Here is a 26,578-nt window from a genome sequence, read left to right on the forward strand (position 1 = left end):
AAAGTTTGAGAAAATAGATTTAAAAGTCTACATCTATTGTTGAGATTAAAATACAAATAATGTATTACTATGAAAGAAAACCAAGCATTGCTAATATCAAGATATTATAAATATATAAAATAGAGATTAGCTAGAAATTAAGAAACTCCTAAATTGGATACTAAATATTCAATAGTAGAAGTTAACTTTAAAATTTTACCTAGATTTCAATATGCTTCCTGAGAAAGATAGTCCCCTCATTTTTATTGTTACTTTTAATTTAGCTTAATTTAACTAATTTTATTAAGCCCTTGCTGACTATTGATTTCTGTAGGATCCATGTCCCATGCTGTGCCAGCCATGAAAATAAGATCATCAGTTCTTCTCCTGTAGGGACTCTAATTGACTAAGGGTCTCAGCGGCTGTGCTTGGAAATCTATAGCTGTATTTGTGACCTAACCATGTTTTCCACATGCTGCTCTGAGCCAGTGTTGGAGGGTAGTACTAATAGGAAAGCAGCAGACCCATTTCTACTAGAGGAGAGGCTTCTCTGAATGGGGATTTTGGCTCTAGAACTTCCAACAGCACTGTTCAATCTTCTGCAGACTCTGGGAGTCTAGGATGTTTCACCCAGACTCATTTTTTTTTAAATAAGATTTCATTTATTTAATTTGAGAGAGAGAGTGATGGAGACAGCCGGAGCAGGGGGAAGTGGAAGAAGCAGACTCCCTACTAGGACGGTGAGCTGAAGGTTTTTTGGCTCAGGGTCCTGTAATCAAGCTTAACTAATCAACACTTAACTAACTGAGCCACCCAGGTGCCCCTCACTTCCTTTCTTTTCATTCTTCTTCACTCAGGGTCAGACAGGAACAACACATTTCTGCTTGGTGTCTGCTTTACAAAAGATCCAGAATAAGGTACATACATATAGAGGATATGTAAAAATAATGTCCCATTACAATAAGCTATATCATGAATGTGACAAAATTTCAACAGAAGTAATAAATTATTATTACACTAGATGTTTAGTCCTCATAGTAAACAGTCAAAACTAGACTGCTCCTTGGCAACTCTCAAAAAAGCTATTCAAATTGGTCAATGAATGTCACACTTTATGCTTCTACCATACAGATTCCTTTGGGATGTCCCCAAAGGAATCAAAACAGGTTTTTAAGTGTATTTTTTTCTGATTATAAAAGTAAGCATGCTATTGTTATTTTTTTTTAAATTAACATGGTATTTCCTCTACCCGCAATAAATTTCCTGTTTTTTCCCCTTGTTCAGTATGACAAGCTATCAACTTTTCATAGCTGTCTCAGAGTAACAATGGTTGATAGATATTCTCTATTTGACACAAGCAAAAGGGCACTCATTTTTTAATGAAGTTAAAAATTTAAGAACATGTCTCGATTGGTTAGCACTTCTTCCAGAAGATACAACAGAATGCTTTCAGTTGGGGGAGTAATTTTACCAGCCCACCAGTCTCCATAAGAGGAGGGGCCTGCCAAAAACCCTGAAGATAGAATAAAGATCTAGACAACTCCATTCTGTTTATTCCTTCAGTTCTCAAGGGATCTATATATCTTCCTAGATTCTTCCAACTCTTTGGTGGATTTTTGGCTATTGCCACACCCTTGCCTGATCTAATAAACAAACATTCCTAAGTGTTTACTAAAGGAGCGAGCTGATGTTTATTTTCTGTGCAAGCTATGTGCTAGCATTTTCATGTCCCAAGCTTTGCTTTCTTTATTTCTTTAAAACCAACTGTATGCATCATTGCTACTGCCAACTTTCTGACCTTTCTGCAATGATTGTGTCCTTCACTTCTATTAGAGATGTCTTGGCACTACTTCCATGATAGCACTTACCATTATGCCTTAAACTATATTTATATATTAAACTATTTTACAAGGTTATGAAGAACGTGATGAAAACATATTCTTAATGATTTCTGTATCAAACTTTTCCACCTATGCCTACATTTATCTGCAGATGGTCAGATTAAACCAATCAAAAAATTGGGATAATTCCTTCACTAAGATTAATAAGAATTACTAGCTTTTTTAAAGATAGAGACAAGGACTCTTTCCCCAAGTAATTTCAAGTTTGCAGAGGGAATTTTTTGAAGTCTGTACAAGTAGCTTCTACTAATTATATTTAATCATTCCTTTACTGAGCATTTATGTGCCAGGCAATGAGGTATGGGTTAGGTATAAAAATACAATGATTATTATGATTCTGTTATTAGGGACCTTATTCTCACTTATTCTCATAGGGAAGACAACTATGTAAACAAATACTTTTTGAAAAAATGAGTTTTGCCATCCTAGAAATTTGCATATAATTCCATTAGAATTATCCAGGGCTACAGTTGTTTCCATAGACGGGATGAAGTGTCGACACATTGCAGCATCGGTGAGACTGACACAACAGAGACACTGGGAATAGTTTGTCTGAAGCCCAAGATAAATATTAGGAAGTAGCTGATGGTGAGGATGAAGAAAAATTGAAAAATTAAAGATTAAAGATGTCTTTAATCCCATGAAAAATATTCTGGTATTTCTTGTAAAGATATTGTAAGGACCTATTTAGAAACTGTCCCTGCTCCCCTTCCCCCAGGGGATTTACTTGGAGACAAGTCCCGGGAACCAGCTTCAGGTAACAAAGCCCATATACAAAGGTGGGTCAGGCCAGGTGGAGACATCTGATCAGTTGAGGGATGCATATTGTCTCCCCGGTAACCAAGGAGTATGGGCCCCGCCTTTTGGGCGCCAATCCCAATCAAGGCGTAATAGGCTGGTTCAAATGTCTACTAGGGTAAATTGTAACTCAATTGGTCACCCAGCATCACTGTGGAGTTTCCTGTGTGTGTTACAATCTTATTGGCCACCTGTGCATGGCCAGGCCCGACCGCATGGCCTTTGCCTTTAAAAGCTAGTCTGTGAAACAGAGAAGGGTCGCCCTCTCTTGTAAGAGGTGCGGCCCCAAACATTCGGTTAGATTCTTGATGCTTGGTGCGAAAAAAAGCTTTCCTTGACCTTCGCTTTGTATCCGTCTCGCTCCTTTAATCACGGACCCATTATTGGGGCATAACAGATTAATAGGTGCTGTAGGAACAATTATTAGACAAATTAGATTATATTTTGGAGATAGAATCAATAGCACTGGTTGATCTTGTGGAATTGTGAAGTATGGTGGGTGAGTAGTCCACACAGATGCAGAAGTCACATGGCTGGAAAGGGCATGGAGACGAAGGTACCCCACTGAGGTTTTTAAACAGTAATTGTTGTTAAAGGGTGGTTTAGATGTTGTTAGGTAGCAATAAGAAGTGGAAGTGATTCAGCTGAGATGAAGGATTATATATTTCTACAGGGGATCACAGGTATTTTTCTCATGGTAATGAAGGACCAGTTGTCTGTAGATGACCCTGTGGGCAAAAATGGGAGAGGCAAACAACTCCCACCTCTCAGCCTCACACACTTCAAGTCTGTTTAGAATAAGAATACTCAGGCATGTGTGCAAAAATAGCCTACAAGAAGGAGAATGGAGTTTCATTAAAGGCAAGGAAGGTGAAGAAAAATGCTTTTAACAGTCTGTGGAAGTAAGGAAATTTAACTCAAATAGCAATCTATAAAAATAAGATAATGTTGAGGCATCTGAAGTGATTCTCTGCCGATGAGCCCCATCTGTCCATTTGAGGTTTTTCACATTTATCTTTAAGTGGGCCAGAGACTATACTTAGGTTGTTGGGTTTTTTTTTTTTCCCCTTTTTCTTTTATGTCCACAATGTACTGGGAGAAAATAACAACTGCTACTTAGAAATGAGTGAACAGCTTATTGTACTAGATGCATTGATGGTAAAAATGAATATACATTCAAGAAAAGGATTTTATCTAAAATCTTTCGTATGTTGCTTTTTAATTACCCTTTATGTCTTGCTGATGATTTAAAAAAATAGACTGCCCAATTATCATTTTATATGGCTACAGAATGGCATTTTTCCAATGTCCCATGGCAGGGAATATTTATAAAAGTCTAAAGAACAACAGGAATTATTTTCCAGCTCTACAATTCATAAATTTAAATGAACAAAAGATAACTGAATTGCATTAAGGTATATCATTACTGGACAAGGGATCAAAAGTAAAATTAAATTGATGACTTTAATGTAATGAATTATGATATTCCAGATGCTTAAATATGTTTACAGAGTATTTAATTATCTTGTATGAAGGAATGTTTTTGGAAGAGAAAAGCACTCTACCCCGATATAATAAATCAGAAATGAAAATCTATTTTATAGTAATTCCTGTCTCTCATACTTGAAATTGAAGTATATATTTTATTCTTTCTAAATTTTATCCCAGCACTATTTGGGTAGTGAGTACAAAGACTATTTTTAGAGTATTTAACAGTATTGCCAGTATATAACTGGCAGCTATACAGAAAGCTCATAGATGATGATTAAAATAAGGAATGAGCTTGCTTTCTTTCAATTGGAAGTCATTTTTAAGCACTGAAAACACCAAAACATAGCCCTACCCAATTATTAGAAAGCACACATTCAAATCAATATAATTTCATTGATTCAGTGTCTTTTAACATGGTATGCCACTGTTTGTGCATTAATGAACGTCTCTCAAAAAGCATCCCATAAAACAAATTTCAGAAATATATCTGACTGAATAGTAGACTGTGCAAAATCTCTCCACAAAACAAACAAACAAACAAAAGGAGACATTTTAAGTTAAGGTTAAGTGTGTGTGTATGTGTGTTGGGGGAGTGGATCACTCAGGGCCCCTCAGGAGGAGAGTGTTTAAGAACACTCAAACGCAATGCTCTAACCAGACTATGCAGGTTTGTGTCCCAGCTCCATCATGCAATAACTTGCGTGATGTTGAGTAAGCCATTTACGTTCTCCATGAGTGTTTTCTTAATGCATGAAATTGTATTAGTGTGGTTGTTCTGATTAATAATAGGCTAAAATGTGCACAAGATAAAACACTCCTTTCACAGATTAAGCATTCGATAAACATCGGTTATTTCTGAAGGGATATTAAAAATATCTGACATCTGATAGGTCATGGGCACCAGCCAATTGGAATGCATGACAACCTGGTATCCACTTCGTTAATGCAAACCCTGATTATTTAATACACACACATACGTGCATGTGTAAAATACATGTACATACAGAGTGATTTGAAACCAAATGATTCTTTTAAATTGGTATTAGTCAAAAATTAAGTTGTGCATGTAAAAGTTATCAAGATACCCTTTAGTGCATCTACAGATTATCAGAAAAGTTCTCCAAGTAATGGCCAAAATGAGCTGGCACTGAGAAAAGCATTTATTGATACTACAGTTTGGCATATTTTCTATAAGTGATTGGAGATAGATTATTGCCATTTTCAGAAGCTATAGGTCCTGACAGAAATAGATAATGTTGAACAATAAAATATCTGCTATTAGAGTTGTGGAGAAAATAAGATGACTTTGCAATTCACTTCACAATGACAGGGCTACTTTTGATTTTATTTATTTTTCTTTTCTTGAGCAGAAAAAAAGAATAGACATGATGCTCCTAGGGGGCACTGAAAATAAACATGCCATCACTGAACATGTAAGGGATTCATTGATGTACAGACCTTTGCTCCACTCTATCATCTATCTATCTGCCTTTCTGTCTGTCTGTCTATCTACCTGTCATCTATCATCTATTTACTGCAGCTAACACAATGAGAGTAATCACATATGTGGACTTGTTGATGAAGTGTTTTATTTTCTTTCCCTCTGTACCTACAGAAAGTCTCTGACAACCTCATTTTCAAACAGACTGGGGTTTTGTCCTGTTTTCCTCATACTGTTCTGAGTTTTCTAATGAACATCTACTATGTCAGTGGTTTGTTCATTCTGTATAAAATACTGATGTGCCTCTGGACCTGCCATTGAGTACCTCTCCATGATTTTTTTTATTTTAGAGGTTCTTGTTTTTACCACATTTTTCCGTTTGTCCTTCTGAAAATGAAGGACTCTGTCATGGCTCTGATTTCAGCCACTAATGATGTTTTACTTCAAAAGGTCTAAATGAACTATACATAGGACTGACGTTACAGTGGCACATACTGGACATAATAGAAATAACTGTGAGTGATTCTTTATTAATTTGTTTGAATATCACTGATATTCCTAGTAAACTAAGTAATAAATCTGAGTGTTCAAACATTTACCTGCTTGATGCTCTTCAGGTAATAAGCCTACAGGCTTATCATTTGGTTGCTTTGACAAAGAAAAAAAAAAATTCTCCAGTATTTCATTTAACAGGTATTTATTCAGAATTCTTCCATGTCATCTTTATTACAGGATTATTGAAATATTTCTCTCCAGAGATGAGCTACTCAATACAGCTCTCCAAAGGAGTTATATGAATCATTAGTCCTCATGATTGCCAAAAAACCAAAACTATACTTGGTTTTGAACTTCTTCCTATATCTTGTTTCCAGAAGAGTATGAATTGCTTTCTCTAGAACACCAATACTAAAAATCTAAATTAAAATGAACAACAACCCAAAGCTTCCTGAGCTTTATAATACTCATAATATACTATGAGTATATACTCAATACTGAAAATATACTGTATAGTAAATATAATACAGTAAATATACTGAAATATACTGAAAATATAATACAGTAAATATACTGAACGTCAACCTCAGATGATATTCTTCTTTGTAGTGTTACAATTTGATAAATTCAATTTTAAGAAATGAACTACACTCTTTGGAGATATATTAGCCATGGGGTAGGTAGGGTTCTAACTTACTTATAAAACTTACCAATTATTCAGTATTGTTATGAATCAGGGTTTTTAAAGATTTTTTTTTTTTATTTGACAGAGAGTAACAGTGAGACATAGAACACAAGCAGGGCGAGTGGGAGAGGGAGAAGCAGGCTTCTGGCTGAGCAAGGAACCCCACACAGGGTTCAATCCCAGGACCCTGGGATCATGACCTGAACCCAAGACAGATGCTTAATGACTGAGCCACCTAGTTGCCCCTGTTATAAACTAGGCTGATGTTAAATTAAAACTGAGACACCTACCAAAATATCCACTCCAATACACAGTACTTTGAACCAGAAAAAAAAAAAAATCACTGAGTAAACATCTCTAGAATATTTTCAGAATCTCATAAAAGACATAAATTTCAAACAAACATTCTAGGAGATTTATAATGAAATCTACCCAAGAGAGGGGAAAAATAGATTCTCTAAACCTTAGAAGAATTGTAATATTCCTGGAGTTCAGGTTTTGTTAAATCACAAGTTTCACTCAAATTCTAAAAGAAATAACAAGCTTCCCTTTGAGAAAGTCCTAGAGAAATTTCTCTTCTTAACACTTAGAGAAAATGTGGATTTGTGCAAACTATAGATATAGATATCCAGACTGAAAAACAATGGCCTTTCCTATAACTTGTAATTTAAGGGACCCTGAGGAAACCTCTAAAGATGAAACCCTATAGTTTTAGCATTACTCTTGAGTTGCCTTAGTTGTCCAAATATCTTCAAACTGAGTCATCTTCTTAAGGTGTTACACAAGTGGTTGATAAACAACAACTCCCTGTCTCCATAGCACTAAAGCCATGGAGAAGTTTTTAGTAAGATACAAACTGGAACTTGACTCATGGCCCTTTTTTTCTTTTATGCAGAATCACCATGCTAGACAGAGAAACATTACTAAGTGTGTTACATTTTTTAAAGATCTATTTATTGATTTATTTATTTATAGGGAGGGAAGGGCTGAGAAAAGGTGACAGAGTCTCAAGCAGACTCTGTCCTGAGCATGGAGCCCCACAAAGAGCTGGATCATATGACCCTAATATCATGACCTGAGCTGAAACCAAGAGTCAAGTAAATGCTTAGCTGACTGAGCCACCCAGGCCCCTCTAAATACACTATTTTTTAACAAATATTTATTGAGCACTAATTAGTATAACTGCTAGGGTTATAACAACTATACTGTGATAAGAAATTCATCAACCCAAGGGAATAGGAAAATAGCATTTGTTAATCACATTTTGTGTGCCAGGAATTGCAGAAGCTCCTGCAATCAACTCAAAAGAGTGTGAAGTGGGTAATATATGTATTTTAGACATAAGAAAACCTGCTCTTAGACTCTTTCATCTGTAAATAATAGGATATGCAATCCAGACTTTTTAAACCACAAAAATATGGGATTTCATACAGATGGAATTCTAGAACCAGCTCAAGTATAGCTGAAATTTGGTCTACAGTAATGTAATATAGATCATATTTTCTTCTTAGTGCTTTGGCTCTGCCATCTACTATATGGTTTTCAGGTCTAGGCTTCACATGGTATGAAAGTAACTGCCCTAAGCTCTATATCTCCTAGACCAGTCTACACACAAAACCAAAGTCTCTTTCCGGAAAGTCCCAGAAAAAGTGTTCATTATAACATGCGAGTTCAGAAGGGGTAATACACCATGTCTACACTAATTATTGGGGCCAGAGAGAATTTGGGAACGTACTTGTCTATGCCTTTCTCTGGTGCTCTTCCTCTTTGGTTAGTAAGTGAAGCAAGGCAGGCAAAAGACACAGGCCTAAGAAGAGGGAAGGATGAACCTCTAGCAGACAATTGAAAATAATTTGCCTTGATAGAGTTTGGAGTCTGCATACAGAGTCAGGGAAGAAATGAAAGTGAAGGTGAGTGGGTCAGGCTTTCTCCTTCCACATCCCCACCCATCTCCATTTAATTAACCTGGGTATTATGGCATTTATTTCATTTACATTATATACTTCAACAGAGGGTCACACTGCTCTAAGGAAGAAAAAAAGAAAGAACACAAGTATTTTAAAAATAGATGTCAATTCACCTGAGTAGGGACATAAATTTTGTAAAGCTGTAGGTGACGGGGTGGGAGCTTGGGAGAGGAATAAGGTAACAAAATCATTCCAGTAAATTAAAGATAAACCATTACTTGAAACAAGCAATATTTCTGGATGAAACACATATCCTTAGCAGACAATTTTTGAAAATATCCTTTAAAAAGTTTAATCTACTTAAAATCACATTGTAGTAAGTGGTAGCATCTGAATTTGAAACTATATTCTTACCATTCCAAAACCAGTTCCTAAAAGGTGGCCCAGTTGGTTAAGCACCCAACACTTGACTTTGATCATGATCTCAGGGTTGCAGGATCCAGCCTTGTGTCGGGCTTCACGCTCAGACTGGAGTCTGCTTGAGACTCCCTCCCTCTTCCCCTGCCTCTCCCCACTTTTGTACTCCTCTCACTCTCAAATAAATAAATAAATTCTAAAAAAATCATGTATTTTTTATTTTTTTAATAAACTGTACAATATACTATAGGAAAGTAGGACAAAAATCTGTACTCATGCTCCTATTAGAATCTAGAATAGCATCTATTATGCGAACAGTTCAACTGTATTGAATGAATGAATGAAATAAAATAACAATTGGTTCATGCCTTAACAAGAAGTGAATTCTAAGGAGAGTGTTATTATAAATGACAAAGCAATAGAAAAAGTTGCATGACACAGAATGCACTTGAGTTTGGCCAAGAAATTAGCATAAATTAAGTGGAAACAGGGAAGTATAGGAGCTACTCAGGTTCACACTGGCTGGGCCCTAGGGTGTCTGCAAATCACACACTTAGAAAGTGGCTTAGGTGTGGCTTAACTTTAACTTAAAAACAGTAATAAATATTTTAATTTTTTTTTCTTTACAGTGCAAAACTGTAGGTGAGAAAATATGGTGTAGGTTTGTTGTGAGGAGGCGAGTTCTGTTGTAGCAGAGATAACAGAAAAGTGAGAGAGAGAATGTGTTAAAGGTAAGTGTGAGATAATTTGTAGAGGATATCAGTCATTAGGTTTTACCCTAAAAGTGATAAAAGGACTTGAACACTAAAATGTATTAAGTGCTAAGAAACTAAACTTAGACAGTATGGAGTTTATAGCTTGTTCCAATACTTATTAGTTAAGTGATTCACCATATGTAGAATAGGGATAAAAATTTACATAGCTGCTAGTTCTAAATGAGTCAGTGCATAAAAACTCTGAGCCCACTTTCTGGCATAGAGTAAGTGCTCAATGTTTCCTCATTACTCTTAACATATTATATAACAACCATAGTAATAAGAACAAAAACTGTAACCAAGGAATAAAACTGGAGGGTATGTAAATGATACAGTAATCTCTGACTTTAGAAAATCAGGTTTTGTTTCCATATTAAAATAAAATTATAGGGACTATAATATGAATAAGTGGTAGTGTATTTCCTGTATTTCTAATAATTTTCTCATATACCTAGTTCTCTTCTCCTTAACATTTACATTCCTTTACTTCCTGCTAAAATTCAAATTTGTGATTTATTCCTATGCATAACTTTTAGGAAATCATTATAAGTCTGTCATAACTTAAAGAGTGATTCTCTTTAAATTATTTACATTAACAACTTACAATTAAATGTAATGTTATTGTGTGTGTTTCACTTATATAAATACAATAAAGAACAATGTTTTTCTGATGAATTTGAAATTTTAATAACAACTTCATGAATTGGAAGCATAAATATAATTTACCTGCTTTCTGTAAACCCACATACGGTTGTTCAAAAGTGTTTTCATGCATTTAAAAATTGTTGAAGATGGGGCGCCTGGGTGGCTGAGTGGATTAAGCTGCTGCCTTCGGCTCAGGTCATGATCTCAGTGTCCTGGGATCGAGCCCCACATCGGGCGCTCTGCTTAGCAGGGAGCCTGCTTCCCCCTCTGTCTCTGCCTGCCTCTCTGCCTACTTGTGATCTCTCTCTCTCTCTGTCAAATAAAATAAATAAAATCTTTAAAAAAAATTGTTGAAGATGGCAAATGGAGCAAGCTGAAGTTAATTAAGTGGTAAAAGTATCGAAAAGATTATTAATATATCTTTGATGGTGACAGGGCACAGACTGGATTCAGTAAATGAAAAATGTAACAGGTTAATGTGACCCCTCTTTTCATAAGGCCTCTTATAATGATAGCCAGGAAGTATATCTCTTAATTCACAAAACAAAAAGTACTAAGTTGTTAAAAGTATATCTAAAAGAACTATTACTAAATAATTTCTATTCCACTTTAAGTCTATTTTTAAAAAATCATTTGTATCCAACAATCTCTTTGAACTAGATTCTGTTATATCCCAATGCAAATAATAATTCAGATGGAAGTAGGGGTTTTGATGTCAAAAATTACCAAACAAAATTAAGGCTGTATATAAAGAATCAGGAAAGCACATTTAGTCAACATAAAGATATGTGTACCTATGATCTATTAAAAGTGTTTCTTAACAAAACCTTCTTATATAAACTAATAAACTATTTTCAAATTATTTTCACATATTAATTAAATTAGTTTTTCAAGCTTTTTAATAAATATTCTACAGATGTTCCAAATATTCTATTACTTTATATTTGTACAGCTAAGTTTTGAAGCAGAATTTAAACACTGTATACTTTAATTAAAAAACACAAAAAATGTTTTCTATCACTCAAAATTGATGAATAATCCTGATTTACATTATGAGAGGAAAATCTAGGTTATTTTAGGATTTTCTTGGCTTACTTATATAAATCAGCACTACTTTCATAGCACATGCAAACCCTGATTTCCTTTTGTTTCAAAGAACTAAAAACTACATTTATGCGTTCAAATTACATAAGCATAAAAATAAGCTTCTACATTATGACCAACAAATGAATTACTGTAATTTCATACTGTTTTCCTTGAAAATCAGTTGTGAATACAGGAAAAAAAATCTATAAAGATTCATTATCCACCTCCCAAATAACAGAAAAATGGGAAGGTAAGAAAGGAAAATTTTCTATAGTATAGAAAAATTCAGCTAATCTCAGTCTAAACCAATACAGAGATTTTAACCATAACTAACCCAGGTAGCAGTTTAAAAAATGACAGGCAGCTGTCATTTTGATCTCCCCTGAAGCTGTCTATTTTAATCAATTCTGTAAGTTTTATGTATCCTACAAGGTGCTAGTGTATACACCAAAGAATAAAACCCTGGCAGTTTGATATTTGTTGCCTAATGTTCTTAATCTACTCAGGTAGTTATGTTGAGTATTTCCACACATAATAGATGATAGATGAGACCTAATAGGTAGTTTCTCCATATATCTACTAATTTGGTGGGTTTTTCTGTTACAGTACCTTTTAAAGGCTCTCTGACATCCTGTCATGTACTTCATTTTTGCTTGAACCAAATCTTTAAAACCAAGGAATTTCAAAACCTGAAATTTTCCTGCAGGATTTCTTTTTCACAAGGAGAAGCAAGAGATAAAGCACTGCTACAGAACAAGTGATTGTTAATTTAAATGAAAAAAAAAAGGAATGCATTTGTGTAAATATATTTGATTGGCTTACAATAACCAATACCTTTCTCTTACATGGATAGCCATAGTGAGGCCAAATCCATAGATTTACAACTAAATTAGAATGGCACAGGAGCACATGGGTGGCTCCGTTGGTTAAGCATCTGACTTGATTTTGGTTCAGGGCATGATCTCAGGGTGTGAGATTGAGCCATGTCTTGGGCTTCTCTTGCTCTCTCACCCCTCTGCCCCTCCCTCCACTCTGGCACTCCCCCCACTTACTTAAGTAAGAGTTCTTTCTCTCCCTCTCTCTCTCTCTGCCTCTAAATAAATAAATAAAATCTTTTAAAAAATGCTATAAAATATGAACTTGTGTGGATTCACAACGAATATTTTTATAGTCTTAAATCATTGTAAATAAAGTATCAGTGCCACCATGTTGTCCATCTAAAGACACCTCCCACTACTACCACTAATTTTACATTTAAGAGAAGTTTTTATAATTAATTAAAATTGAGAAGTAATGTGTGTGTATGTGTATATATATAAATACATATATATATGGATTTAGTCACATTCACAGAAAATTTCAAAAAAATGTTCTATTGACCACAGTTCTATTGACTTTACACAATATTCAAGGATAAAATTATTTATTTTCAACTATATTGCTCTATTGAACTGCAGTAGGAGTCTTTCATTCAAAAAAGAGTTTTTGTTAAAGTTATGATATGTGTATGTTAAGTTTTAGCATTTTAATAAAATATTTCATCAAAAAACTAATGAATTCATAAAATAAGATACTATGATAAAATATATCAACTTTTAACAGAATACTAACAAAGCCACTTCAGATAGAAAGAATTAGAAAACCCAATATACATTATTCTTTTGTATACACATTTTATGAGAACTAGTTAATGTCTTATACACTTGATTCAAAATACTATAATCTATTAAACATATGTACGAAATAGGCCATGTAGTACACATATTAAATTCACATAAGAAATTAGTTAGGTTCTCAGGATGAGTTTTGGCCATCTTTGATATATTGTATTGTATTTTAAATTTTGTTATTTTTCTTTCTTAACCTTAATTGTTATCTGAGTTTGTTTTTACTACCAAGCAAAAAAGCAAAGTAATCTATACAACCATATCATTTACTCATTTAAGGTAAAATAAGTTTGATTTACAATTCCAGCAAAACTTAAAATCATATGTGACAAAGAAAAAAAAAAAAGACCATACAAATTTGCTATGTATATCTCACACCTGCCTCCTAAGAATCCTGGGTCTTGTCAAATGGACAGCCCTATGTTTTACTGAACACCTTGATGAGTTAGCATAAGGACCTCTTGAGAGAAGCAAGAGCTATTTTTCTTTGCATAATAAAACTCAAGAGGCAGATTTGCAATGCAGAGTGTTTCTAAATTACACATTATTAGTGCTCCATTGATTTCTTCAATAAAAAATGTTGTAGAATGAATCTACTTAGGGGTTTTATTAAATCTTAAAGCTTGGAGTCTACTAATAACACCTGTACAAAACTTTGCCTTTTTAAAAAATAATGAGATCCTCATATTTTAAATATAGTTTGCTCTTTAAATCCAACCTCATTTATCCATACAATAAAATATATATATATATATATTACATAGCTAATATGACCTACTAATCTGGCTAAGTGTATATTCTGCCAAAAGAGGAGTTGGCCTTCTTGGACACTAGATTCTTGATTCTTTTCTTTTTTTTTTTTTTACAGTACTTAGTGCAGAGACCTATTAATGTAGGGCAGAGACCAAGCATGGAAGCAGACAGTATTCTCTAACTCAAGAAATAATGAAATTAACAAACTGAACACACACACACACACACACACACACAGAGAGAGAGGCACATACACACGCAACACTTGGCTATAAGCGCTCAATGGTTTTCTGTCTAAGCATTTTATACTCAATGTGTTAGCTACACAAATATGCTTAAGAAAGTGGAAAATAAAAAAGCAAATCCCGTAACCAAAATGAAAAAGGAGAATAACATTACAGATCCAAATTGAAGGGTGTGTTTACTACTTCTTTTCCTCCTCCTCCTCCTCCTCCTCCTCCTCCTCCTCCTCCTCCTTCTTCTTCTTCTTCTTCTTCTTATTCTTCTTCTTCTTCTTCTTCTTCTTCTTCTTCTCTTCTTCTTCTTCTTAAGAGTTTATTCATTTATTTGACAGAGAGACACAGGGAAGAGAGGGAACACAAGCAGGGGGAGTGGGAGAGGAATGTTTCCTGCTAAGCAAAGAGCCCAATGCAGAGCTGGATCCCAGGACCTGAGCTGAAGGCAGATGTCCAACGACTGAGCCACCCAGGTGCCCCATGTTTACTTCTTTAAAAATTAGTATGTTTAGGGGCATCTGTGTGGCATAGTTGGCTAAGCAGCCACCTACGGCTCAGGTCATGATCCTGGGATCCTGGGATTGAGCCCCACGTCATGCTCCCTACTCAGCAGAGAGACTGGTTCTCCCTCTCCCTCTGCCTGCCACTCTGCCTACTTGTGCTCTCTATCTCTCTGTCAATAAAAAAATAAAATCTTAAAGAAAAAATAAGTGTGTTTGCTTCTTTAAAAGTAAGATGAAACAAGTTATCAAGAGCTTATGTAGAAGAAACTGTGCACCCATATAAAAAGGTTGGAAAGTTTACCAACATGATATGTATTTGTATTGCATACCCACTCACAAACATATACATATGTACTCTGTTTAATAAGCAACTTATGGATGTCTTCTGTTTTTCAATAGTGCACTAGGCTATGGAAATGTAAGGGTCCCAAGATATTGCAGGTCCTGACAATCTAGAGTTTGTGTTTGTGTGCTGTGGAGAGGGCAATGAAAAACCTCAGAGACTCTGGGGGAGGAGATCATAATTTCAGAATTCATAAATGTTTCAGGTATTCACTATATGTGAGAATACAGACAGAGAGAGCTCCCATTCCTGGTTTATTTAGAATCTTCATAGTTTGTTAGTTTATTTCTTTGTGGGAGAAATTAGCATATAAGTTTGAATGGAGTAACAAACAAAACAAAACAAAACAAAACAAAACCACTGAACTGTGATTTTGTGAGATCTTTATCTAAGAACCATTTTTGAAACAATTTTGATGATTGCTTATCATCTTTAGTTTATATTTTTCCTATAAAGGATTGAACAACTGATATTTTCAATTTCTGATGTGCCAGGATTTCAGTTACCCAGGCAATTTTGCTGCTGACATTGTATCTCCATATACCTGGCCTGTCCATGAATCAAGTCACACGTGTAGGGTTGTCTTGATAAATGGCTAGCCATATATATAATTTTGCTTTAACAGATTTGATAAAATATGAGGAAGAATGATATACTTTACTTTAACTTTCACTTTCACAGAATGTTTATTTTTCCCTTGGAGAAGCTTCAAGGAAACATAAATCAAACCCAATCCCTTCTTAATCATTTCCTTACTGTAATTTATAACAGAAAAGGAGCGCTATAGACTTCTCTCCAGACTCCTAGAATGGTGCCCGCTACTTGTTATTTCAGCTTTCTTCATCCTTTAGAGTGGAGCCATAGCCGTTGGGCGGGGAGGAGTTATGACTCATCTGGAACAGGATAAGCCCTGAGCCCCTTATTCCACATTTGTCTGCAACCCTTTTACATTACATTCTTCTCACTCATTTGACTTTTGAGGGTCTTAAAACTGCCTTTCCAGCCCACCAAAGCTGAAAAGTAACACTGAGGTCCACTTTCCATGAAATCCCTGAATTACCCAATTTGAGATAATTATTTGACACTGACATCATTTTAAGGTATGTGGTAGGGAAGGGATGAGTGTTACAAGGAAACTTTTGGAATATTGTTTGTCTGTTTGTTTTGTTTAGTAGGTCAAGTCCAGAGGAGGAGAAAAATGTTGGAACTGGCATTGTCAGTTTTTATGTAAATACTTGTTGCTTTCAAGTTCTCTATTATATATACTCTATTCATCTTATTACTTATCATGTAATCATAGATTGAAATAAATACACACACACACACACACACACACACACACACACATACATCCTCCCAAGTTCAAACATTAATGTTAAGAGACTATATAATCAACCAATCAACCCATAAATAAAAATGCCAATAAGAAAAATGTCGAATTTCCAAACTGCCCCCCCATTTTCCTGTCAAGAACTAAGAGTACTTTCAAGGTAGATTTCTAGAGAAACATAACCCAAAGTAACAAGAGTAGTTTAAATCCAAATGCTGGTGTTGGAGGTGATGTCAAGTGTAGACAAGCCTTTTGAAGAATCTCAAATAGCATCATTGAAATTGTTATCTTCCCTTTCTATCTCAACACTACTCCTGAAGTAACACATAAATCAGAAATAACTTCCTTCTTTTTTTTACTAAAAGTTTCCTCTGTGCCAGGTGAACTGGATAGGATTAAATTTGTCTGTAGTTGCAGTCAACTTCAGAGAGGACAGGAAATGCAAGACAAATGATTTGTAGATGTTACAAGGATCAGGCTATAAAACACAATTTTTCTTCATGTATTTTATCTATTTAAAATTGTATCAAGGGGGGCACCTGGGTGGCTCAGTGGATTAAAATTGTATCAAAGGTATTATTTTGGTCAGTGAAAATTTAAATAATTACTTAGAGCCCTAATGAAACTGAGTATTAGCTGTGCCTTTGTAATGTAGGTAAAAATATCTAGTTGTTCCCCCCTTCCTTATCTTTCCACTAATTTTATTCATGACAAGACATGACACGACATTCATGATGTGACAAGACAGAAATACTTATGCTAATTCTTGCATTTGTCATACCTTGTACTTTCTGGCCTTCTCCATCTCTTCCACTAAGCTTTATCAAGTTTCCTTGCTCTCACCACTCTGGCCCTTAAGTAGGTCCCACTTTCATCACCCCACTACCGAAAATAAATAATTATTTAGAAAAATTATTGTAGTATTTTCGGGGAGAGTCCCATGGAAATACTTTGCCATTCACTGCTTGAATATCTTTCATCTCACTAGCTTCTCCTCTCATTTTCTCAATTCTCCTCACCCCTCTAAACTCACACAAGGGAATATTTTAAAAATAAACACGCAATAATGCAATAAATCACTGCCAAACCTGTGGTTTTCATTTCCTCTGCTAATTATAGTAGCATTTGCACAGTAAGTTGTAATCTTTACATATATCACAATAAGAAATTGGCATTTAAATTTTTCTCTTCAGAATAGTACAAAAATGAAACACAATCAATTATGTAAATGTCCATTCTTTATGAGATTTAGTTGCTTTGAAGATAATACAACCATTACGATACAACAATTTTTCTGGAAAAAAAATAAATTGCTTTGAAATTACTTTTTAATATCTAGCTAATTAAAAAACTGACGCAAAAATTACTAAATCCCACATGCATTATCCATATCATAAAAAACGTTCAGAGTAGTAGAACTATGTCTTTCACATATCTATTTGCATGTAATGATATTATAATAACTTAGCATTTTGGATACAAGTTATGAGTACAATAATGAAACATTTTCCTTTACATTTGTAGAACACTTGTGATTAAAAAAGAAAATGAATTATTATTTCAATTTTTATACATTAAATAGACATAACTGATTCTTCTGAGAATTATACATGCATTTTCATTTTTAATAGTCTCTTTCAATTTTTCCTTTCTGGATATATTTGTATATAGAAAAAGATAAAAATGCAAATTGAAATTCCTCATATAAGAAATTTATATTTCTCATGTCATTACAAAACACATTCTTTTTCACCGCATAATCTCTTCAAATTTAGAACTATGATTTATGATTAATTAATTACTTAGTGGAGTTTAAGCTTTTTAAAGAAAATTCTTTATTAACTACAAGCCTGAAAAATGAGTATCTAGTTAATATATGTTGCCAGTTAACTGAAATGTGCTATGAATTACTAATATGAAAAGTACATCACTTATTAAATATTCAATGGATCTGTTTTTATGAAAATTAACAGAATATAAGGTATGATTTCTTTACTCTTTAAAAACAAAAAAGAAAACATAATTATAGAGTGATTTAAATCAATATATTTCAATAAACATCAGATTATCATCTGTGTTATTAGCTAAATATCAAGTAATTTAAGTTTTCCCTAAACAATTGGAGAAGTAGATATTAAGCAACTCACACTCAATATTAAAAATACATATGTTAGAATTTTAATAAACTTTTAAAAACAAACTTTTAGTCAATAAGTATTTAGTCAGTCCCTTTCAGAAGCTGAGTAGGTAGTTGGAACTTTGGGGAGACAGGATTGTAATAAATCTTCTCTTATCTTCCAGGAAGTCTAGTTTCATTAAACCAATGTGACTTCACAGTTGGGGCTCACATATCTGTATCTTAAAGAATGGCTGCATGCTAGTTTAGAGTTATTATCCCCTGGTAAGCATGCATATTCAAGAGAGTGTAAGGCACGGACACAAGCTATAGCTGAGTCCAGTAACCAGAACTCAATCGTTTAAAGACCATTTTGATTTAGATCAAAGGAAGTATGGCATCAGTGTATCTGGTATATCCTCAGCCTAGGGCTCAGGTACTCTTCTGATTCCTATGGAGAAGGAAGGAATACATAAAACCAAAACGGGATTCTTTTTACTATTAAAGTGCCATTCCATAGGATAAAATGGGAATAACTGTATGTGTGCTCACTTAGGCAACATGTATACTTAAAAATAGGATTAACTGCATGTGGTCTGGACTGGGTCTCTCAAGGAATGGGAAGGAGATCACTGAGGAACTGAATGAGTGCATAGAATCAGTCCAGATATTTTTTAGATATAAATGAGTTTTCCCAAATTAAACTTTCTCAGGTCATTCAAAATGGATAAAAAAGATATGAAACACATGTACACACACAAACACACACACAATCATTCCATATAATGGAATATTACTCAACCATTAAAACAAATGAAGTCTTTTATGACAACATGAATGGACCTAGAGGCTAACTTGCTAAGTGAAATAGGTCAAACAAGGACAAATATCGAATGATTTCACTTATATGTGGAATCTAAAAAGCAAAACAAAATGAACAAACAGAATCATAAATACAAAGAGTAAATGTGGTTGCAAGGGAGGGGACAAAGAGGGGGATGGGTGAAATAGGTGAAGGGGATTAAGAAGTACTAACAGGAAATATAGTCAAACATATTGTGATATTTAGGTATGGTAACAGGCGGTAACTATACTTACCATGGCAAACATTGCAAAACGTATAGAATTGTCAAATCACTATGTTGTACAATTGAAATTAATATAGTATCAAATGTCAACTATATTTCAATTAAAAATGAGGGACATAAATTAAGATCCAAAAATTTTTTAAATGCTGAAAATTTTAAGCTGTTTCAAAAAGTGAACAACTTTCTAAATTTTGTGAATTTTGGTTATTTTTTAAGCTACAAGCTTGTTTTTTAACATAGATGGATAAAATAATTTTGTTTCTCTTAAATTCCTCAGTCTCGATTTACTTTACAGACTAAACAAACCTGAGAATTTTAGACATTGAAAAGGGAGAAAAATGTAGAAAAAAATGAGAAGTTAAGCAGGGAAAATACAAACCTTTAGCAAAATTGTCACTATTCACAGAGAAACCCCTGCTACAGTGTGGATTATGAATAGTATCTATATCATGATTATGGGCAACTTAAAATTTTTTTGAGTTTTTTTTGAAGATTTTATTTATTTATTTGACAGAGAAAGAGAAAGAGTACAAGCAGGGGGAGGGGCAGAGATGAAGGGAAAAGCAGACACCCTTCTCAGCAGGGAGCCCAAGCTGGGACTCGATCCCAGGATCCTGGGATCATGATCTGAGCTGAAGGCAGCTGCTTAACTGAATGAGCCACCCAGGCCCCTGCAACTTAATATTTAAACATTATTTCATTCCAGTCCTCAGAAAGAAATGAAGTAAACTGGTTAAATTCACAACAGCCAATGGCGAATGTTGTTGCTGGGACCTTCAGACTTTGATCTGACCGGAGATGTAAGTACTTATTGTTTGTATTTACTGTTTCCACATAATTCATGTGCACTTAATACAGTACTTGTTGCATCTCTGATACCGTGTTAGATGCTGGGAAATTCAGTACAAAAGAAATACAGTTCCCTTAATGCTATGTAATTCTCTCAGTCTTAGTCATAGTCTGGCTTAGGAAATAGCATAGCACTTCTTTATTTCCATTCCTGTGAGAAACATGAATTAAGAGCCTACCAATTTTTAGGCACTTAGGGTATAAAATCCTGACACTTGTCCAGGATCTTTTCAGACATTTGAGATATAAATTATTTGAAACGAGAGTGTAGCAATCTGAGAGAAAAGTAGATTAATGTGATGAGGGGTCAGAGGAAGGAAACTCATATTAATTAAACACGTATTATGTGTCAGACCTTCTGCCTGGCCTGGAAATATATACCAAGCCCAGCATCAGAAAATAGTCTCAAATTCTGAAAAACTCAAGTTACAAAAAAGATCAATCTCTGCAACACATATTTAAACACATGCTAGATTTGGTTAGAAAAATATGTTACATGAGATTGGTAGGAGAAAAGACTGTATCTGTCCCTCAGATTTTCCTGATGTAGAAAAAAATTCTCATTATATTAAAAATAATTTATATTTAATGTTTTGACTTTGAAAATGCATGCTAATTTTTACTCTCACTCTTCACTTAGTAATAGGAATAATTACTTTGAAATGCAGTAGAATATTTGACCATCATTCACATTCATGAAAATGGGACTGTATATGGAAGCTATGCAAGTAGGCTTGCTATAATTTAATTTATTATATTTTACAAGTATGGCAAAACAACCCTGCCTATCCATCCCTAAAAGGAAAATGATGTTTAAAAATATCCTCAAGCATACTTTTCAGTGTTTCTCATAATATAAAGAAATAACTAAAATAAAAGTTTGCCTTATATGTGTTCCCATTATTTAGATGTTCTTCTAATTATTAGCTCCAACTCTAGCTATAATCATTTCAACCCTAAGAAGATATTATGTTCTGACTGCATATATAGCAATTCTATAATCATGCAATATAATTTTGTATATCAATTATAAATACAAACCCAGAATTACACATAGCGCTTGCTGCATTTAAAGAAAGTTAAACTCTTGACCTGGTAGCTGTTTTACCACAATGATATAATTTACTGGTTGCAGGGGAAAAGAAACAGACCGAACTATACACTATTAACCCTATTAGTATTGTAGACCAGGAAATTTGCCCCAAATAATTCTGTTACTAGTGCATTCAGGGGAAAAAAAAAAAAAGTGAAGTTGATAATAGTCTATTGAATACAGTAATGTGTAATAGAAGAATAGGATAAATAGAAAGCAAGTGTTACACAGTAAATTATTGATGATAATAATTTATCAGCAACTTGAAAATAACAAAGGAATTAATTATAACACTCATTTCCAAATAAAAATGTATTTTTTTCATACTATCTCAAGCGGTCCCATTTTTCGTTCATATTCTAATTTCTTTTGTGTCTGTACTATTATAGCACTTACAGTCAGATGTAAAAATTATTATTTCAATACAATACTTTAAAAATATGCTGCATTTTCAAAAAGTTCCACTTATTTTCCATAAAACATGTAATAATTATAACAGGACATTATGTTTTTTAATCACATATCTATTATTGTTGAGCACATAATAGACATTCTGAAAATAATGGTTATTTGCTTGAAAAATATACTAACCTCTTTGAAAACATACTTGGCTATGCAAATGACAGTTTCTATGTAGTGTCTGAAGATGAACACAATTCTGATTTATTAAACTCCCTTTTTTACTTTTGTAAGTTTGAGAATTCTTATAACTCTAACTCTTAGATAAGGTAATTTCCAATTTAATACAAGAGAAATATATATATATGTAAGAATCAAATAATGAGTCATATAACATCTGGAACAGTTCTCTCTCAATATAATTTACTTGAGAAACACAACAAAATGATAGTTTGGTTCAAATTCACTAACATTGCTAGGTGATACTTTAAAAGTTTTTCAGTAAATTATCAAAATATATAGTACTTAAAATTATGACATATTCTGTCTCTCTCTGTCAAGTATTTAAACCCTTCCATGGCACTTTGGAATAATGTCATTAGAAGTAATTATCTTTTCACCTCTTATAAATACATTCAAGGGTAGAACACACCATGTTTCTTCAAAGTGTAGGCCTCAAACATTTCATTTCAATTTACTATATGCTTCCAATACATTTTTATGCTCATTTCTATAAGAGGAAAATGATTAAAGAATGTCATTATAATATTTGAATGGATTTCTATGAAAGTGTTTCTTTCATCATGCCAAGTTCGAATATCAGCATTTTACAAAAGCTTAATAAGAAAACTCCAATGGCTATTTGCAAAAATATTAACTATAAAATTGATTTTTAAAAAGCAACTGATTGTTTAAAATTCACTCCTTTTTGAGGCATAAAAAGAAATACAGAACAGGAAATTCATTACTAAAGTTGATGAAAGTTCATCAAGCAGATGAGACAAGGTAAATCATGTGCAATTATGTGTGTATCCATGTATAACAGAAATGTGTTTTGTTTTTTATGACTTCCCCTCGCTTCCTATCAAAACCAGAAAGAAATCTAAAAGTTGATCACTCATTTAGAATTTACCTTATGTGGGTGATGATGAGTGTTGTAGTAGGAATAAAAAAATCATCCACTCGGTCAAACTGCTTTCCCACAGGCTGGGTGTGAATAGTATGGTGTGGCACATTCCCGCTGGCCAGCGTTATTACCTAAACAGAGCATATTACAGTTAGACATTGCCAGTGCATTCCCTTAATAGTACCAGCATTAATTTTGTCTAGAGATGAAACATATCAGGAATTGTTTCAGAGACTCTTTATTGCCCTCTCAAAACTAGTATATCATTAAGGAAATTGGATTTTTGTAATTGTTTGCTTATTTTCAACCTAGAAATGTGTTTTTCTAAAGAAATAAAAAATAGAGAATGATTTGTCTTGAATAATTTCTGCCTAAATTATAAAATAGGTAGAAACAACTTCGGTATTATAAAAGCATTAACCTTGCTATAATGAGAAAAATAAAGCAACCGTACATATGATATGAATGAGATTATTGGTTGCTTGCATCTCTTTCTTGCTTGCTCCTCTCTTTCCCTCCCTCCTTTCTTCCCTTCCTCCCTTCCATTCTTTCTTTCTTCAGCTTTGTGGAGTTGATGATAGTATATTGAATACGGTAATGTGTAATAGGAGAATGGGGTAAATAAAAGCAAGTATTACATGTTTTTCTTTCTTTCTTCAGCTTTGTGGAGTTGATGATAGTATATTGAATACAGTAATGTGTAATAGGAGAATGGGGTAAATAAAAGCAAGTATTACAGGTTTTTCTTTCTTTCTTCAGCTTTGTGGAAGTGTAACAGAAAAACAAAACAAAACCAAAAAAAAATTCCTCCTAATATAGACCACAGCTGGGAACAAAACTGAAAACTCCGAAACAAATCATATGAAATCATTTTAGTTCTTAGCAACTTTAAAATAGATTAAATTATAATATTTTTTCTTCTTATAAATTGAAAGTAACAAAGTTCTGTAACTTATTATTTATTATTATTATTTTTTTAAATTTGTTTAGAGAAGAGAGAGGGAGAAGTGGGGAGGAGGAAAGGGGGAGAGAGACAATCTTGAGCCGGCTCCCTGCTGAGCATGAAGCCCAACATGGGTTCCAACTCAGTGATCCTGACCTGAGCCAAAAACCAGGAGTTGGATGTTTAACCAAACTGAATCTTCCAGGTGCCCCAGATTTAAGTAAGTTCTAATCAAAGACATTTCTTCTTCTTAGACATCATTAATTGGTTTTTAAAATCTTTATAATCCAGGATGCTGGGGTGGCTCAGTGGGTTAAGCCTTTGCCTTCAGCTCAGGTCACAATCTCAGGGTCCTGGGATCAAACCCCTGCCTTGGGCTCTCTGCTGAGTGGGGAGCCTGCTTTCCTCTCTCTTTGCCTGCCTCTCTACTTGTGATCTCCCTCCCTCTGACAAATAAATAAATAAAATCTTAAAAAATAATAATAAAAATAAATAAAACCTTTATAGTCCATTAAAGAGAAGATCACTACATTTAAATTCTTTTATTCCTTGTATCCCATTATGCACCAAATTCTATCAGTTCTTTCTTCAGATTTTTCATACCTCTCCATTTGTTTTCCTATTGTTTCTGCTCGTCAACCATTGTTCTGTGTTAGCCTTTTAAAACGCATTCTGTCTTTATTTCTCCCCTTTTAAGTCCTTTCTATATATGGCCACCAAATTAAACTTCCTAAATAATTGACTCACGTTCTTAAGGTAATTACTTTCCTCCCTCAAAACACAGTTTTTGGTTTTTATGACAGAAGTAAGTAGCACTTTGATTTTTTTTTTTTTTCTGAATAGCTAATTTTTCTTCACTCATGTGAGTATGCTTTCATTGAGTTCCCTCTGGAAATTGCCTTTTCAATGAAAATAGCTTATTAGGATTATAACTGGATAGGCTCAGTTACGTTTTGGTTAAAAAAAAAAAATAGAAAAAAAATACTAAAGTCTTAGAGGCTTGAAGACTTCATCTCACACCCATGAATTTCTCGGAGGGTTTTGGTGGGGTATCCACTGTTTCACTTAGTATCCCATGCTGAACGAGCAGCCAACTACGTTGACTATTTCCACTGACAACCGACCACATTTGCCAGAACTAATCATATGGCTCCTCCCAACCAAAAGGAGCCTATCGTGTGCCCAGAGGAAGAGAGAACCAAAGTCTTTTAAAAAGAGCTTGAAAGATACCATACCCATTTCATTAAGGAATGTCAGTGAGGACATTTTCAGTGGATTTTAGCCATTCATGTCTGTAAGATTTTAATAAAGGTCAACAGAAGTAATGGAAAAGGGATTCCTCAAATTTTCTTCCCCTTAGTTTGTATAGGGGTGCTTAGCTCTGAAATGCATGTACATGTATTCAAAATTAATACTCAAACTGACAACAGCAATAATAATATTTACTAAGAGCTTGTTACATGCCAATTATGTGTTCTCGGTAGTCTACAGGCATCACATAACTGAATATTCAAACAACACTATAATGTATCCCAACCTTACTGATGCAAAAATATTTTATGCCAGTGAAGGTATAGTAAGCATCTGAGCATCTCTTTGGGTTTGGCACAGTCCTAGGTTGTAAAAGATGCAATGCCATTTCCATAGTTCTTCTCAGTCTGGACTTTGTTCCCTGATGGTTCTAGGTCCTTCTCACTGCTGCAGGTGAACAAGATGTAGTGGACTGCCAGATTAAGGACTGAGCTGACTAACAGCAAGGATGCACAGGTTGATCTATGATGCACCTTAATCAACAGGTCCAATCTTACGACAATCCTTGGTTTATTCCTAATTGTATCCTGCTGCTGGTTCCTCCATATGTGACGTCTTCCACAAACCTACAGCTGCCACATCCCACTGTCACCCCATCTGGCTGGGGCCTACATCCTCGCCAACAACAAGGTGTAAAGAATTTATTCCAAGTTGTTTCCTGGGGACATTTCTTCTCTAATTTTGTGCATTTGAAAAGACATTACATACGGATTATAAAACTGTGTAGATGAGAGTCACATGACTTTTAGAATAGCATATCTTAAATTTTCATAAGGCATAAATGCCTTTTAAAAAGGAAAAAAATAACTGTGATAAATCTTTGAGAATTCATCAGAGAACACTAATTGGAAAATCACTGTCTTATACACCTACCATGACAGTTTATGGGTTTTTATTAATTAATTATTATTATCACAGAAAATAATATATTTTGCTCCATAATTGACAAAGATTTATAGATTGGATTATAGTCAAAATGAAAACACAAAGTAGGGGGCGCCTGGGTTGCTCAGTGGGTTAAAGCCTCTGCCTTCGGCTCAGGTCATGATCCCAGCGTCCTGAAATCAAGTCCCACATCGGGCTCTCTGCTCAGCAGGGAGTCGGCTACCTCCTCTCTCTCTGCCTGCCTCTCTGCCCACCTGTGATCTCTGTCAAATAAATGAATAAAAATCTTAGAAAAAAAAAAAACACAAAGTAGAAGTATACATAGGACTTTTGATC

The 26,578-nt window shown here is 34.2% G+C and overlaps 1 protein-coding gene across 1 annotated transcript in view; it reads right to left on the bottom strand.

Moving 5' to 3' along the window:
• Nucleotides 1-26,578, bottom strand: part of FSTL5 (follistatin like 5) — a gene marked incomplete at its 5' end in the record, with an annotated part of 202,288 nt that overhangs the window by 33,932 nt on the left and 141,778 nt on the right. The window contains one exon of the mRNA XM_045088262.1: nt 23,110-23,234. Coding sequence (XP_044944197.1) covers nt 23,110-23,234 — 125 coding nt within the window. The remainder of the gene's footprint in view (nt 1-23,109; nt 23,235-26,578) is intronic.

This window comes from Mustela putorius, unplaced genomic scaffold, assembly GCF_011764305.1.
Source record: "Mustela putorius furo isolate JIRA1106 unplaced genomic scaffold, ASM1176430v1.1 tig00000056_pilon_pilon_pilon, whole genome shotgun sequence".
Classification (NCBI taxonomy): Eukaryota; Metazoa; Chordata; class Mammalia; order Carnivora; family Mustelidae; genus Mustela; species Mustela putorius.